The sequence below is a fragment of the Ziziphus jujuba genome, chromosome 8, assembly GCF_031755915.1.
Source record: "Ziziphus jujuba cultivar Dongzao chromosome 8, ASM3175591v1".
Classification (NCBI taxonomy): domain Eukaryota; kingdom Viridiplantae; phylum Streptophyta; class Magnoliopsida; order Rosales; family Rhamnaceae; genus Ziziphus; species Ziziphus jujuba.
This window is the reverse complement of record NC_083386.1, coordinates 14,213,362-14,227,441: the sequence shown is the minus strand read 5'-3', so window position 1 is coordinate 14,227,441 and position 14,080 is coordinate 14,213,362. Positions and strand designations below refer to the sequence as shown.

General features: G+C 34.7%; 1 protein-coding gene across 1 annotated transcript; it reads left to right on the top strand.

Moving 5' to 3' along the window:
- The first annotated feature begins 1,337 nt into the window (after window positions 1–1,337).
- LOC107408746 (small ribosomal subunit protein uS12) lies at window positions 1,338–3,582 on the top strand. The gene is made up of 4 exons (XM_016016154.3): window positions 1,338–1,496; window positions 2,436–2,591; window positions 2,685–2,811; window positions 3,259–3,582. The coding sequence occupies exons 1-4, from the start codon at window positions 1,492–1,494 to the stop codon at window positions 3,397–3,399; spliced, it is 429 nt and encodes a 142-aa protein (XP_015871640.1). The 5' UTR covers window positions 1,338–1,491; the 3' UTR covers window positions 3,400–3,582.
- The last annotated feature ends 10,498 nt before the right edge of the window (window positions 3,583–14,080 follow it).

Here is a 14,080-nt window from a genome sequence, read left to right as displayed (position 1 = left end):
AAAAATTATTAGACCAAAAATTAATAATAATCTTTTACACCTATGCCATAAAAAATTTAGACCGAAATTAGAAAAATAAAATTAGATGAAATAAAATTGGAATTTTTGCTTTAGTAAAAATATTTTTATTAAACCAAAATTAAATCAAATAATTTTTTACAGCAAAAGTTTATAATAATTTTTATGATCAAACTATAAAAAATTAAAAATTAGACAAAAAAATAGACAAAAGATAAAATAAAAAAAAATTATTTTTATTCAATAGAAACCTTGCACACACATTTTCTATAATATTTCAGTTAGTCTATTATATTAGAGAACCAACACTCTTAAAAAGCATATTTGTCCTATCTATATTTTATTATATATATTATTATTGAATTATTATATTAATATTTGTTAAAATTAATGGTTAAACCATGTGACTTGTAAATGACTTCAGTCTTAAAAGGCTAAAGCATTATCACTTGGGCAAGCCTGTGAGAATACATACAACTTATTTTCTTAGGATTTACGAGATCATTATCGTTCTATGAGACAGGGTTAGAATATGTTCATTTAAGCATTGCTACCACTTTATTTTCTATTTTATAGGATCACAAATTATAATAGAAATATCAATGACAGCTTTTAGAAGTTAGCAGCTATACCAATATTATTTAATTATTTAGTATAGAAAAATTTTCATGTGTACGATTTTTTACATGTTAGAATAATCTATTTGTTTATTTTACAATTGTTATCAGAGCTGCACACATAAATTTCACAATATGTTTTTTGTAGTATATATATATATATATTATTATTATTATGTGTGTATATATATATTATTATTATATTAAAGCCATGTTATATATATATATATATATGCTTGGTTTCCTTTAGATATTGTTTGCTGAGAAAAAGATATAATATCTATGTTATTTTTCCTCTTTCATAGACTAAATGCTTATTAGAGACCAAATGCATTGTTTGATCATTATTATATTTTGGATTAGTGCTCAATTTGATTTGTGAATTAGATAGAGTTGCTATTTAGTCATTGGTATGTGTATTTAGTCATCAATCTGTTTCCAAACTAAATGGGAGCATAGTGCATTCAACACTATTTTGCAAGAGTTGACATTTACATAGAGAGTTGACATTTACATAGTATTTTAGCTCTAATTTTATTACATTATAAATAAAAACATAAAATCTATACCATGTGTAATTACAATTTTAAGAATTTATAGAATTATAAAATATAAATAAATAAATAAGAGACGGGGAAGGATGACAGATTTGTCATATCGTTAAAATAGAGCGCCCATTTCCGTCAATAAAAAAATGCTTAAGCAAACCAACAGTATATAAGGAAAATACGCACGGTTTCACGGGATTCAAAATTATAGGCTAGGGTTTTTCTAAGCGGCCGTCGCTTCTCTGCAAATCGGCTAGCCACTCTCCAATTTCATCTGCAGCAGCAGACCAACCCAATATCTTTCAGCCATGGGGTAAATTTTTAATTCTTTTTATCTCTTATTGTAAATCTGTGGTTGAGATCCGTGTATAGAACATTTTCTCAAAGAAAATAGCCAAAGAAAACAATTATTTGCTTTCTACCACATTTCTTTTTTTCATATTTTTAAGATTTCAATTTTTTTTTTTTGTTTTTTTTGTTTTTTTTGTTTTTTTTTTTTTTTTGTTTGAATGCTTGGTTGGCTAGCAAGCTTTCTTAAAAAAAAGAAAAGAAAAAAGGGCAATGCACTAAAAGGGTTTTGAATAATTCGTTGGCAATGCACTAAAAGGGTTTTGAATAATTCGTTTTCGTTGTCTGCTACTTAAAACCAGTCATGGGGCTAATTAGTTTTTGTGAATATAGGAGTTATATCCAACAATTTTTTTTTTTTTTTTTTTTTTACCTTATTACAGTTTGATGGGTCTGATAATTACAGTATATATTTATTACTGGGCTAAGAACTTGCAAAATTGTGATTGTTTGCATTTTCGTTTTAACTCAAGCAACACCAAATTCACTGTACATTAACATCTACGACTCCTGTTTGAAATACAAATTGTTCTTTACCTGGAGGAAGTACTTAAAAATTTAAGTTGATGAGTAAATATGAAACTGGAGTTGGTAGTTAGTATGAAAGATTGAACATGATTATATAGTGGAAATTGATTATGCCGGTTGAATAGCATATAAAAGGTGGGGAAGTTAGGCAATTAAATGTAGTTAAGACTAGGAATGATGATCGGTATGATGGTCAACAAACTTGAGCATTGATTTATGTTGCGGTGCCTTTATATGATACTTTTGTCTTCCCGTTGCATATTACAATTTTTAAACTAATATCTGGGAGCCTTGAAGATGGATGGATTTACATTTGGATACCAGTTTTACTCATTGAAGTAGGTTATTTAACTGGAGAAATGTGTGTTAATTGCAGGAAGACACGTGGAATGGGAGCTGGTCGTAAGCTGAAGTCCCACCGCAGAAGGCAGAGGTGGGCTGACAAGGCCTACAAGAAGTCCCATCTTGGGAATGAATGGAAAAAACCATTTGCTGGATCATCTCATGCAAAAGGCATTGTTCTAGAAAAGATGTGAGATGATGATTCATGTTAATAAATTTAATCCATACTAGTAATTCTAGTTAATCATGGAATATTAACAATTTGTGACTGGTCTTGATACAGTGGCATTGAAGCCAAGCAGCCCAACTCTGCTATTAGAAAATGTGCCCGTGTTCAGCTGATCAAAAATGGGAAGAAGATTGCAGCCTTTGTACCCAATGACGGTTGCTTAAACTACATTGAGGAAAATGTAAGTTTACTAGCAATGGAAATGAATTCAAGTTTTTTGGATATGAGATGCCAATATAATATCACAATATTTAGATCTAGTTTAACATAAAATATATTCGTCTAGTAAAAAGATCTAGACACCTTCAACTGTTTCGAAATTTTATGGTTGTGTTTTACCTCTTTTATCCTTTTTTCTTAATTCTTTTAATGCCAATATATGAGGTCTGGCCTCTAGAGTTTGGATGTTACAAGATGAAATCATGTGGTTTTGAGTTTCAACCTTCTGATGAAAATTGATCAAATATAGTGTTTAACCTTTAACTGCTACCATCTTCACTTTTGGGGGCTTGTGGAGTACTGCATGGGTTCATCTATCTTTTAGAATGAATTGCAAGTGTTCTTTGTTTTATAATCATTGTGACGTGTCCAACTGCGCAGCTTATAAAATATGGTATTCCTGTTGCAGGATGAAGTCTTGATTGCAGGATTTGGACGGAAAGGGCATGCTGTGGGAGATATTCCTGGTGTCAGATTCAAGGTTGTGAAGGTATCTGGAGTGTCACTTTTGGCTCTCTTTAAAGAGAAGAAGGAAAAGCCAAGGTCCTAAACTTCCTGGCTGACTGCTGATGTTTACGTTACATCTCCATTCTCAGTTTTGTTTTTACGTAGGATTATAGTGTTCGTGCAATTCAGTGAGGATTTTTGTCAACACTTTTATATCATCAAATATATGCTTGTATCCTGTTCAAAGAGACAATTTTTTTAAAATGGAGGATTATGATTAATGTTATTCTCTGTTATTTTGAGGTATTATATATTACATATCATTTGTGTCCCCTTTATAGGATCATACATTGATAGAGTTATGAATCGTAAGTCTTTGGTTCTATAAATCATTATTAATATTATGAGTCCAGCTTTTCAACGTTTAATGAAACAATTTTGCCACTTCAAAAAATTTCATTTGTATAGTCGTTTCTTCACGAGACTTTATATTTAGGTAGTATAATAGTTAGATAATGAACTGTTTTAGTTCCGATCTTTATAGCATAGCACTTTTGGTATAAGGTGAAAGTTAATTTTGTCAGTCTCAGTGTCTATTTTGAACTTTTTAGAACAAAATTAAGATATGATCAGGGTATTGTAAATTTCAATTTCTTGTGCTGAAAGATTTTAAGGAACATGTTTTATCTAATTATAGAAAGCCTCAATTAACTCATATTATGACAAACATTACCCTATTTTGCACCAAATGAGAACTAAAAATGAATTAGTATAAAGCATAAATTTCAAAACAGAAGTACTAGAATTTTGATCTCTAGATTGATAGAACACGAGTTCTAATCCCAAATATACAAGCAGAATAACAAAAATATGCAAGTTTGGACGCATACTTTACACCGCCATCCTATTTACACAACACAATCAGATGCCTCGATTATTTTTAACCCGCAAAATAACTAAATGCTTCACCTGCTTATTCTCAGTGTCCTTAAATGGTTAATGCCCTTGAAACCAGATTCCTGTTTTTCAAGAATCCATACTACACATAATAATATGTAAAACAAATTCAACTATTCTTAAGATAAGACCCTTATGGAAATGTCCTTTTGTTAAGAACTTCACTGAGGATGACGATGCTGGTCAAACATAGTTTTCAGGCTTCAAGATGCCAGGCTGACCACTTGGAGCAAGTTTGTCTTTGCCTTTAGCTCAATCAAACCGCGTTAATGCCAAGTTTAAGGGCACCAACATGTCTGCTTATACCATCAACTTCATCTTTGAACCTGTAAATATTTTCCTTGTCATAAATTTGATATGGATAATCTCTAGGAAATTTTGAGTTTGGGAGCTCATACTCATTAAGAGACTTCTTAATGGGCCTGTGAAGGGTGCTCTCCACATGCTTTCTGCCCTTATTGTTCCTGGCAGAACCTTTGGTACCTTCATTTTCTGCCTTGGTACGGATGACAAAATCTGCAGCTTCATCATCCTTACTTCCCACTTTCTCAGTTACCAGGCGGTCTTTACAACATGTTTTGCAAGGCAAATCATTCTCATCTTCAAAAGTCATGGTGGAGCAATTTTTAATGGTGTCCTCTTTGGCATGCTCAGCTACAGATGCAGTCTGCACTTCTTCAATCTGTGCCGAATGTGTAGGCCTTACGTGGATAGAAGGCTGGCAAACATTTTGCTTGCTAGTCCCAGGTAATGCTCTTGATGGATGAAGCTTGCTAGATCTAGCTTGGTTAGTAGCTCCATTAGGATTATTGATGCCAGATCCAACTCTAGACTCTGCACTTTGTTTACCACAAAAAAACTGCAAGATTCCTTACTGCAGTTGGCAATGAATAATCTTCCTGCTAGAAGGAAAAAACACCTAACATTAGCATTAGCTCAATGTGAGTGGTATGAAACTATAACAACTTTAAAATCCAACTTGAAAATTGTTAGCCATTCATCATACCAGTGAAAAAGAATAGAAAAACTAACCACATCAAAAAAGCCTTCCTATTTTTAAAGAATCCATACTACATTCGACAAGGAATCCCCTGGACAAGGTTTCCTCATCATGGTCAAATAATGTCCTGCTTGAATTACAGTTCAGGCAAGATAAGAGCCAATAAAAGAATAATACAAACTACAAATTCCACATTCTAGGGGATTTTCTCACCTGAACCAGGTTTTCCATCTTTGACAACATTAGCAATTGAGGAAGCCTTATTTGTTCAAGCAAGTGGTCCATCTTTGACAACATGAGCAACTAAGGAAGCCTTTTTTGTTGAGGCAGGTATTTGTTTAACCCGATCAAATATCTTTGGTGGCTTCGGAGAGGATGATGAATTGATTTCCCCACTTCCAGCGGAACGCTTCAACAAAATAATTAATTTTTGTCACCTTGACCATATTCATCCTAGAAATAGTGCATGAAATGTACTTTAACAACTGGCTGCAAAAAGGACTATATTAACTTAATAATTGCCCCATCTCCAAGTCTCATCAAAGTGCCAGCATGCAGATCATTCAATAAAGGAAAAAGCTTTCTATCCCGACTGTAAATTTGTACAGTTGGGTTGAAACTGTTATAGTTTTGGGCCAGGTCCACATGTGAATGATTTTGAGCTTTTAATTTTCTTACTGGTTGATTGGAAAAATGAGGATTTTGATCATTTTGATTAAATAAAATAAAACAATATCTTTTTTTTTGTGAACATGGGAGTTGAGTGTTTTGAGGAAGCAAAAACTCTGTGTTTGAGAGATTGAGTTTTACATGTTCTTTCAACGTATTTTTCAGTTTTAGGTTTTTCAGAGACGAAAAAAAAAACATAGAGAAATATACGTGAAATACTAGAAAGAGATATATTGACTGTGGTAAAGCAAAGATACACTGATAGTTCGAAGAGAAAAGCTTCGGAGGTGCTAAATCTGAAATCTTTTGTAGCCGTTGTATCTCGTCACAAAACTCCTGCATCGGTGGGCAAAAACGTCTTAGGGATACTATCGTACCGCACAGGCCTTGGTCAATTTTACGAAAAATAGGCTTTTCTGTGTGCTTCGGTTTTGAAGAAAAGAAAAAAAATTTTAAAGAACTCATGCATGTTTTAACTGGTTGGGTTTTATGTCTTTTGTTAATTATGTCTTCATGCCGTGGTTGGATGATTTTACTTGGATGTTTGTTTTATATGTGTACTTTACATATAATTGTTGTTTTTATTAATAAAGAGAAAAAAAAAATTTCTTCAAACCCATGAGGTTTAAAAATTTTTGGGCAATTATTAAATTTTTGTTTTAATTCAAAATTCTTTTCAAAATTGAATTGCCCATGAATTTCTAAGCCTTTTGGTGAATTTTCAGTATTTTTTTATCACCGGAACAGTGGAAAAGAGATGAAACATTCGAACCAGGTCGGAAAACCCCGTTTACCAATTAAACGGGTCGAGAAAACCCGGCTAAAGGTTGAAGACGGGTCAGAAAAGGATTATTAGGTCGAAAAAAGGGTATGGGGTGGTTCTGGGAGAAGTGGGACTGATTTAAAAATTTTATTAGATCTAGCCCCCAGCCCGTGGTTAGAACAGGCTACTATTCAGCCTAGGATCCAGGCCCGATTTAGACCCAGGCCCAAGAGAAAAGGCCCGAATGGAAATGGGCTCGCGCACATGTCACGATGATAGAGCGCCACGTGGCGAGACTAAATGCTGACAAGTGTCACACAGTGGCAAGGCCATGTGGTGCACCGTGGCTAGGACGTGTCGACCAAGCGTGAAGCCAAGTGTCAACTGTCACATGTGACATGTGTCCGTCTTAGTGTCCACCACGTGTTGCCTTCTGGGCACGCCATGTGTCAGGCATGCCACATGGCAACGTCGCATTAGCCGTGGATCCATGTGGCAGTATAATGTCAGCGATATGATGACGTGTCAATGTGCCATGTCAGCTATATGATGACGTGGCAGTGTGCCACGTCAGCGAGTGATGACGTGCCATGGGCCACTTCAGCTCGATGCTGATGTGGTGGATGCCATGTCAGCTTTTGTGCCACATGGCAGTGTGCCACGTCAGTGCAGTGACACACGTGGCTATGAACAATGTCGATGAATAGTGACATGTGAACTGTGATTTTCGAGTATATATAGTAATTTTGTGGTGTATACAGAAGCCTTAAAAATCGTATTTTTTGTGTTTTCCTATTTGAAATTGCTTATAATTAGTTTGTTGAGATAGAAAATAACAACTAATTGATTTTTGTTTTGTGATTGTACAGAAATGGCAAGTGAAGATAATAAAACTGTGCCTAATCAGACTTCTGGGATTCAGATGCCTCTTTCTGCTAGTCACACAGAGAAACCTGAGAAGTTTAATAGAGCAAACTTCAAGAGGTGGCAGCAGAAGATACTATTTTATTTGACCGCCTTGGGACTTGCAAAGTACTTGATTGAAGATGCGCCATCCAATAATGAAAAGAGTGATAGGGATACACTTATGGTGGTGGATGCATGGAATAATTCCAATTACTTATGTTGGAATTATGTCCTGAATAGCCTTTCTTATGCCCTGTACGCAAGATATTATGGCACGAAGTCAGCTAAACAACGATGGGAAACACTGGACTGGAAATACAAGACTGAGAATCCTGGGTTTGGCAAGTTTATTACAGGCCGATCCTTGGACTACATGATGGTGGATGTGAAGCCATTAATGAATCAGGTGCGTGAGTTGCAATTGTTGATTCAAGAAATGCTTGATGAGGGGATGATCATGAATGAAGCCTTGCAAGTGGCTTGTATAATTGAAAAGCTACCTCCAAGTTAGAGTGACTTCAGGAATTATCTGAAGCACAAAAGAAAGGAGATGGATATGGAGGCTCTTATTAGCAAGCTTCGCATTGAAGATGACAACAGAAAGTCTGATAAGAGAGCTTCGAAGGCCGTATTGAAGGCTAATGTTGTAGAGCATGGTCAAAGCTCCAAGAATAAGAAGAAGACTGGGAAAGCTTCCAAGTTGGGGCCTAAAGGAGGAATTTCCAAGAAGGCCAAGTTTCAAGGTAGGTGCTTTAACTGTGACAAGATGGGTCATAGAGCTATGGAATGCAAGCTTCCAAAGAGAAAGAGAAACCAGGCACAGGTGATGGAGGACATCACTCGAGAGGTTGATGACATTGACCTTAGTGTTGTGATCTCTGAGGTGAACTTGGTGATCCTAAAGAATGGTGGGTAGATACTGGTGCGATTCGCCATGTGTGTTCAGATAGGAGCATGTTCACTTCCTTCAAACCAAAGAAGAATGGAGAGAAGTTATTCATGGATAACTCCGCTACCTCAGAAATCCAAGATGCGGGCAAAGTAATCCTGAAGATGACCTCGAGGAAAGAGATGACTCTGAATAATGTACTGTATGTTCCAGACATTCGCAAGAATCTGGTATCTGGATTGCTGTTGAGCAAATATGGTTTTCGCTTAGTGTTTGAGTCAGATAAGATTATTTTGTCCAAATTTGGGATGTTTATGGGAAAGGGCTATGCAGTCAATGGTTTATTTAAACTCAATGTAATGACTGTAAAGCGTAAAGAAATAAATAAAGCTAGTAGTTTTTCTGTTTACTTGCTTGAGTCTTCCATTTTGTTGTATGGTAGACTAGGACATGTTAATTATAATTTTCTGTGGAGGTTAATTAATTAAAATCATATTCCCATGTTTGAAATTGATTCCAATCATAAGTGTGAAACTTGTGTGGAAGCAAAATCAATGAGGTCATCATATCAAACAATTGATAGAAATAATGAACCTTAGGATTTAATATATAGTGATGTATGTGATTTAAAATTTACAACGACTAGAAGTGGTAATAAGTATTTTATCATCTTTATTGATGATAGTATGAAATATTGCTATGTATACCTGTTAAAGAGCAAAAATGAGGCTATAGAGAAATTTATTCTCTATAAAATGAAAGTTGAGAATCAACTCAATAGGAAAGTTAAAATAATCAGAAGTGATTGTGGTGAGGAGTATGTGACTTCATTTGGAGAGTATTGTGCTCAACATGGCATAATACATGAAGTTACTCCACCATATTCATCACAATCAAATGGCGTGGTTGAACGGAAAAATAGAACGTTGAAAGAAATAATAAATGCAATACTAATAAGTTCTGAAGTACCTCAAAACTTGTGGGGGGAAGTCATTTTGTTGGGGAACGACCTTTTAAATAAGGTGCCCCGGAAAGATCAAGTAAAGATACCCTATGAGTTGTGGAAGGGAAGACAACCCTCCTACAAATATTTATGAGTATGGGGGTGTTTAACTAAAGTAGTGGTACCTACACCTAAGAAGGTGAAGATAGATCCCAAAACAGTTGATTGCATTTTTATAGGATATGCATAGAATAGTAGTGCGTATCGGTTTCTTGTATATAGGTTAGAAATTTCTGATATTGATAAGAACACAATAATGGAATCGAGAAATGCATTATTTTTCGAACATATTTTTTCATATAAAGCGGAAGAAGGACCGAGTTCATCTAAACGAGCTTACGATGCTATCAGTGATGATGATAACGATAGTGATCGAGAACAAGAGAATGAAGATGAGACTGAAGTTGAGATTAGACGTAGCAAAAGAGTAAGAGCTGAAAAATCCTACGGTCTGGATTTTCTTACTTATATACTAGAAGGTGAACCTCAAAACTTCCAAGAGGTTGTAAATTCTCCTGAAGAAAATTTATAAAAAGAAGCTGTAAAAAGTGATATTGATTCCACCTTGCAGAATCACACATGGGAATTAGTAGATCTTCCTCCAGGTTGTAAACTTTTGGGTTACAAATGGATTTTTAAAAGGAAGATGAAAGCAGATGGAATAATAGATAAATACAAGGCAAGCTTGTAATCAAGGGATACAAGCAAAAAAAAGATCTTGATTATTTTGACACTTATTCTCCAGTAACGAAGATAAATTTCATAAGGATGGTATTGGTGATTGCTGCATTGCGGGATCTTGAAGTACATCAAATTGATGTGAAAACAACATTTCTGAATGGAGATCTAGATGAAGATATCTACATGGAGCAACCTGAGGGTTTCACCGCTCCAGGACAAGAAAAGAAAGTCTGTAGATTGATTAAATCTTTATATGGACTTAAACAAGCTCCAAAGCAATGACATCAAAAATTTGATAATGCCATTCTAAAAGATGGGTTTAAGATAAATGAGTGTGACAAATATATCTATGTAAAAGATACAGAGAATGGATATTTCATTCTATATTTGTATATAGATGACATACTCATAGTAAGTAGTGACAACAATATGATCCGAGCTACAAAAGTTATGTTAAATTCCAAATTTGACATGAAAGATATGGGACTTGTAGATGTGATTTTAGGTATGAAAATCACGAGAACCTCGAATGTAATCATTCTTAGTCAAACTTATTATGTAGATAAAATGCTAGATAAGTTTAGTAATGATGATACTAGTATAGCCAGAACATCCATAGACATGAGTTTACACTTATCCAAAAATAAAGAAGAAGGTATATCTCAAGTGGAATACGCTAGGGTGATTGGAAGTCTGATGTATTTGATGAGATACACTAGACCAGACTTAGTCTACGCAATAAGTAAACTAAGTAGATACACGAGTAATCCATATGAAGATCGTTGGAAAGTGATCGTTAGAGTACTAAGATACTTATGAGATACTCGTGAATATGAAATGCACTATACAAGATATCCTACTATATTAGAAGGATACAGTGATGTAAATTAGATATCAGATATCAAGGATTTAAAATCTACCAGTGGCGATGTGTTCACATTAGCAGGTGTAGTTGTGACATGGAAGTTCTCAAAACAAACTGTGATAGCTCGATCCATGATGAAATCTGAGTTTATCGCATTAGATAAATGTGGTGAAGAGGTAGAATGGCTACGCCAATTTTTAGAAGACATTCCTAGGTGGCCTAAACCTGTGCCAACAGTAAGTTTACATTGTCATAGTCAATCTGCGATTGGCAGGGCACAGAATATTATGTATAATGGAAAATCTAGACATATTCGTCGTAGACACAATTCTATTAGACAGTTAATCTCAACTAGAGCTATCTCAATAGACTATGTGAAGTCGAAAAATAACATTGCGGATCCGGTAGCCAAAGAGTTAAATAGAAAATTAGTTGAGAAGTTATCGAAGGGAATGGAATTGAAACCCATGAGTAAAGTCGATACGATGGAAACCCAACCTAGTTGAGTGGAGATCTCAAGATCTAGGTTCAATGAGACAACGCAATTGTAAAGACTGATAGGATTACTGTGGGGGTTAATCCTCTGTCCATTCCTATGATGAAATAGTGATAGAAAGAGGTTAAGTATAAAATGTGCTTTTAATGATTCCTATAAGTGTGTGTGGTAATCTATGCATAGTTATGCTGATTACATTGGGAATAGGAATCACCTATGTGAGAGAGAAGAGTGGCCGCTTCAAAGGAGAATTGTTTGGGCGCAATTATTTAGAAACTCTCACAGAACCAAGGAGGTGTTCAGGGCCAAAATGAACACAACAGTGCGAACTGAAGTGTACCAGGAAGGAATCATGTGTTGGCTATGTTGTCATTTACACAAAGGACAAAATGGTTCAAAGATATCACATTTACCATAAGTCAGTAAAGAAGATGTAGTCTTACAAGGGAAGGTTCAAAGAGTAATATCTACCTATCCTATACAGGTTCCAACTAGAGAGCTTTACCATCAGAGTCATATTTTGTTTTAGAAGTCAAATCATTCATGTAAGGGATTGTTATAGTTTTGGGCCGAGGCCCACATGTGAATGATTTTGAGCTTTTAATTTTCCTATGGGTTGGTTGGAAAAATGAGGATTTTGATCATTTTGATTAAATAAAATAAAATAAATTTTTTTTTTTTGAATGTGGGAGTTGAGTGTTTTGAGGAAGCAAAAACTTAATGTTTGAGAGATTGAGTTTTACACGTTCTTTTAACGTATTTTTCAGTTTTAGGTTTTTCAGAGAAAAAAAAAAAAAAAACAGAGAAATATACGTGAAACACCAGAGAGAAATATATTGACTGTGGTAAAGCAAAGATACACTGATAGTTCGAAGAGAAAAGCTTCAGAGGTGCTAGATCTGAAAACTTTTGCAGCCGTTTATCACAAAACTCCTACATCGGTGGGCGAAAACGTCTTAAGGACACTGTGGTACCACACAGGCCTCGATCAATTTTACGAAAAATGGACAATTAATAAGGATCTACACGTTCTAAAATTTATTTGATTATTTTATGTAATTTTATTTATTTTGCATTAATTTTTCCACATGTATTTACATATATATTCATATTATTTTTTCCAAACAAAAACCCTCAGGGAGTGCCACATAGCTATGGAGGGATCCACACAATGCAACATGGCAATGCGTGCGTGGTGCGAGCATAACTGTAAAGAATCATGGTTAGGATACACAGCATTGCTGTTCAGAAAAACATACCTGTTTTTGGGAGGCCACTAATACAGAAGACCCCTTAGACTTCTCTACTCTATGCAGCTTGGTACTTGTCTTTCTAGAAATTGGCATGTCCCTCATCTGAAATTTCAAAATGTATAACTTCAGTGTAAAACTAACTTAACAGAGAAGATGAGCATTGAGCAATGACAAAACTCACCGTTGTTCGAGAGGATGCCTCCAGTTCCTTTGAAGCTGAAAAGTAGTGACAAAACAAGTATACATTTACACAAATGAAACGTATAAGATAGGAAAATTTCCAAACAAACGATGTTGAAGCTACAGAATGCATGGGGTATGCTACCACATTAAAATTTAAATATGTTCTATATTGCTACTACAATATAATAAAAAAATGTACATGTTGCTTGGTGGACCCCTCAACTGCATCGTAAATTAAACATTGTACCATAACCAACTGTTAAAATAAATGATGCAAAAGCCAAATCTGGACAAATGTTCCTCTTTTACAAGTGGGAGGCATGATTGCCTCTTCCAATTCTTAGATAATATACCACGAATATAAGTGCACCTACTATGGAGATTTATGTTCCTTTCTCCTCTTAGCAATTTAAGACTTGAAGCTGCCAAATCAGATGCACTAGTGTATTTATGCATTGAAGCTTTCATATCTTCAAAAATATCAATCACAAGGCTTGATAAAGAAGAAGTGCCACTCTCTATTGTAGAGTTTGACTCTGTAGACCTCCAAACATCTTCTAGGCAGAGAAGTCCCACGTTTCTTGAATCCTTGATTCACAATGGACAATTCCTCAGGATCCAAAACTCCTGGGCACAACAATGATATATTTAGAAGATAAATGTAGAAAAATAAAATAAAAGAAGCTCTTGCAATGATATATAGCATTAAAGTTCAATAGCAGCTCTTACAAAACATGGTTGTTAGATAGTGCATTGTCTAGGGAAAAAAATGAAACTTAATGTGCAAGTCTTTCCAATATTGCAGCTCATCAGTATGTACAATATGCAAAATTAATCAACACGATGCCTTTTGTTTAAAATATACTAGTTTTATTGTGAATGAGAATCATTTGCACCTAAGGATGATGATGATGATGATGCATTAGAAATTTGTTTAATGACTTCAATATAATTATGTGATTGTTTAGAATGTACATTATTTATGCTAGATATACTTACAATCGATTAAAAAAGACAATGAATAAAAGTTTCTAGGAGCACTATAAACAACTATAAGCATATGGATGCACAAATATGCATGTCCTAATATAGATAATATTTATTGACCAAAAGGAATAA

Coding starts and splice junctions, on each gene's coding strand:
- LOC107408746 (XM_016016154.3), top strand. Junction 2,592..2,684: donor GGCATTGTTCTAGAAAAGAT/GTGAGATGATGA, acceptor GTCTTGATACAG/TGGCATTGAAGCCAAGCAGC. Junction 2,812..3,258: donor TAAACTACATTGAGGAAAAT/GTAAGTTTACTA, acceptor TTCCTGTTGCAG/GATGAAGTCTTGATTGCAGG.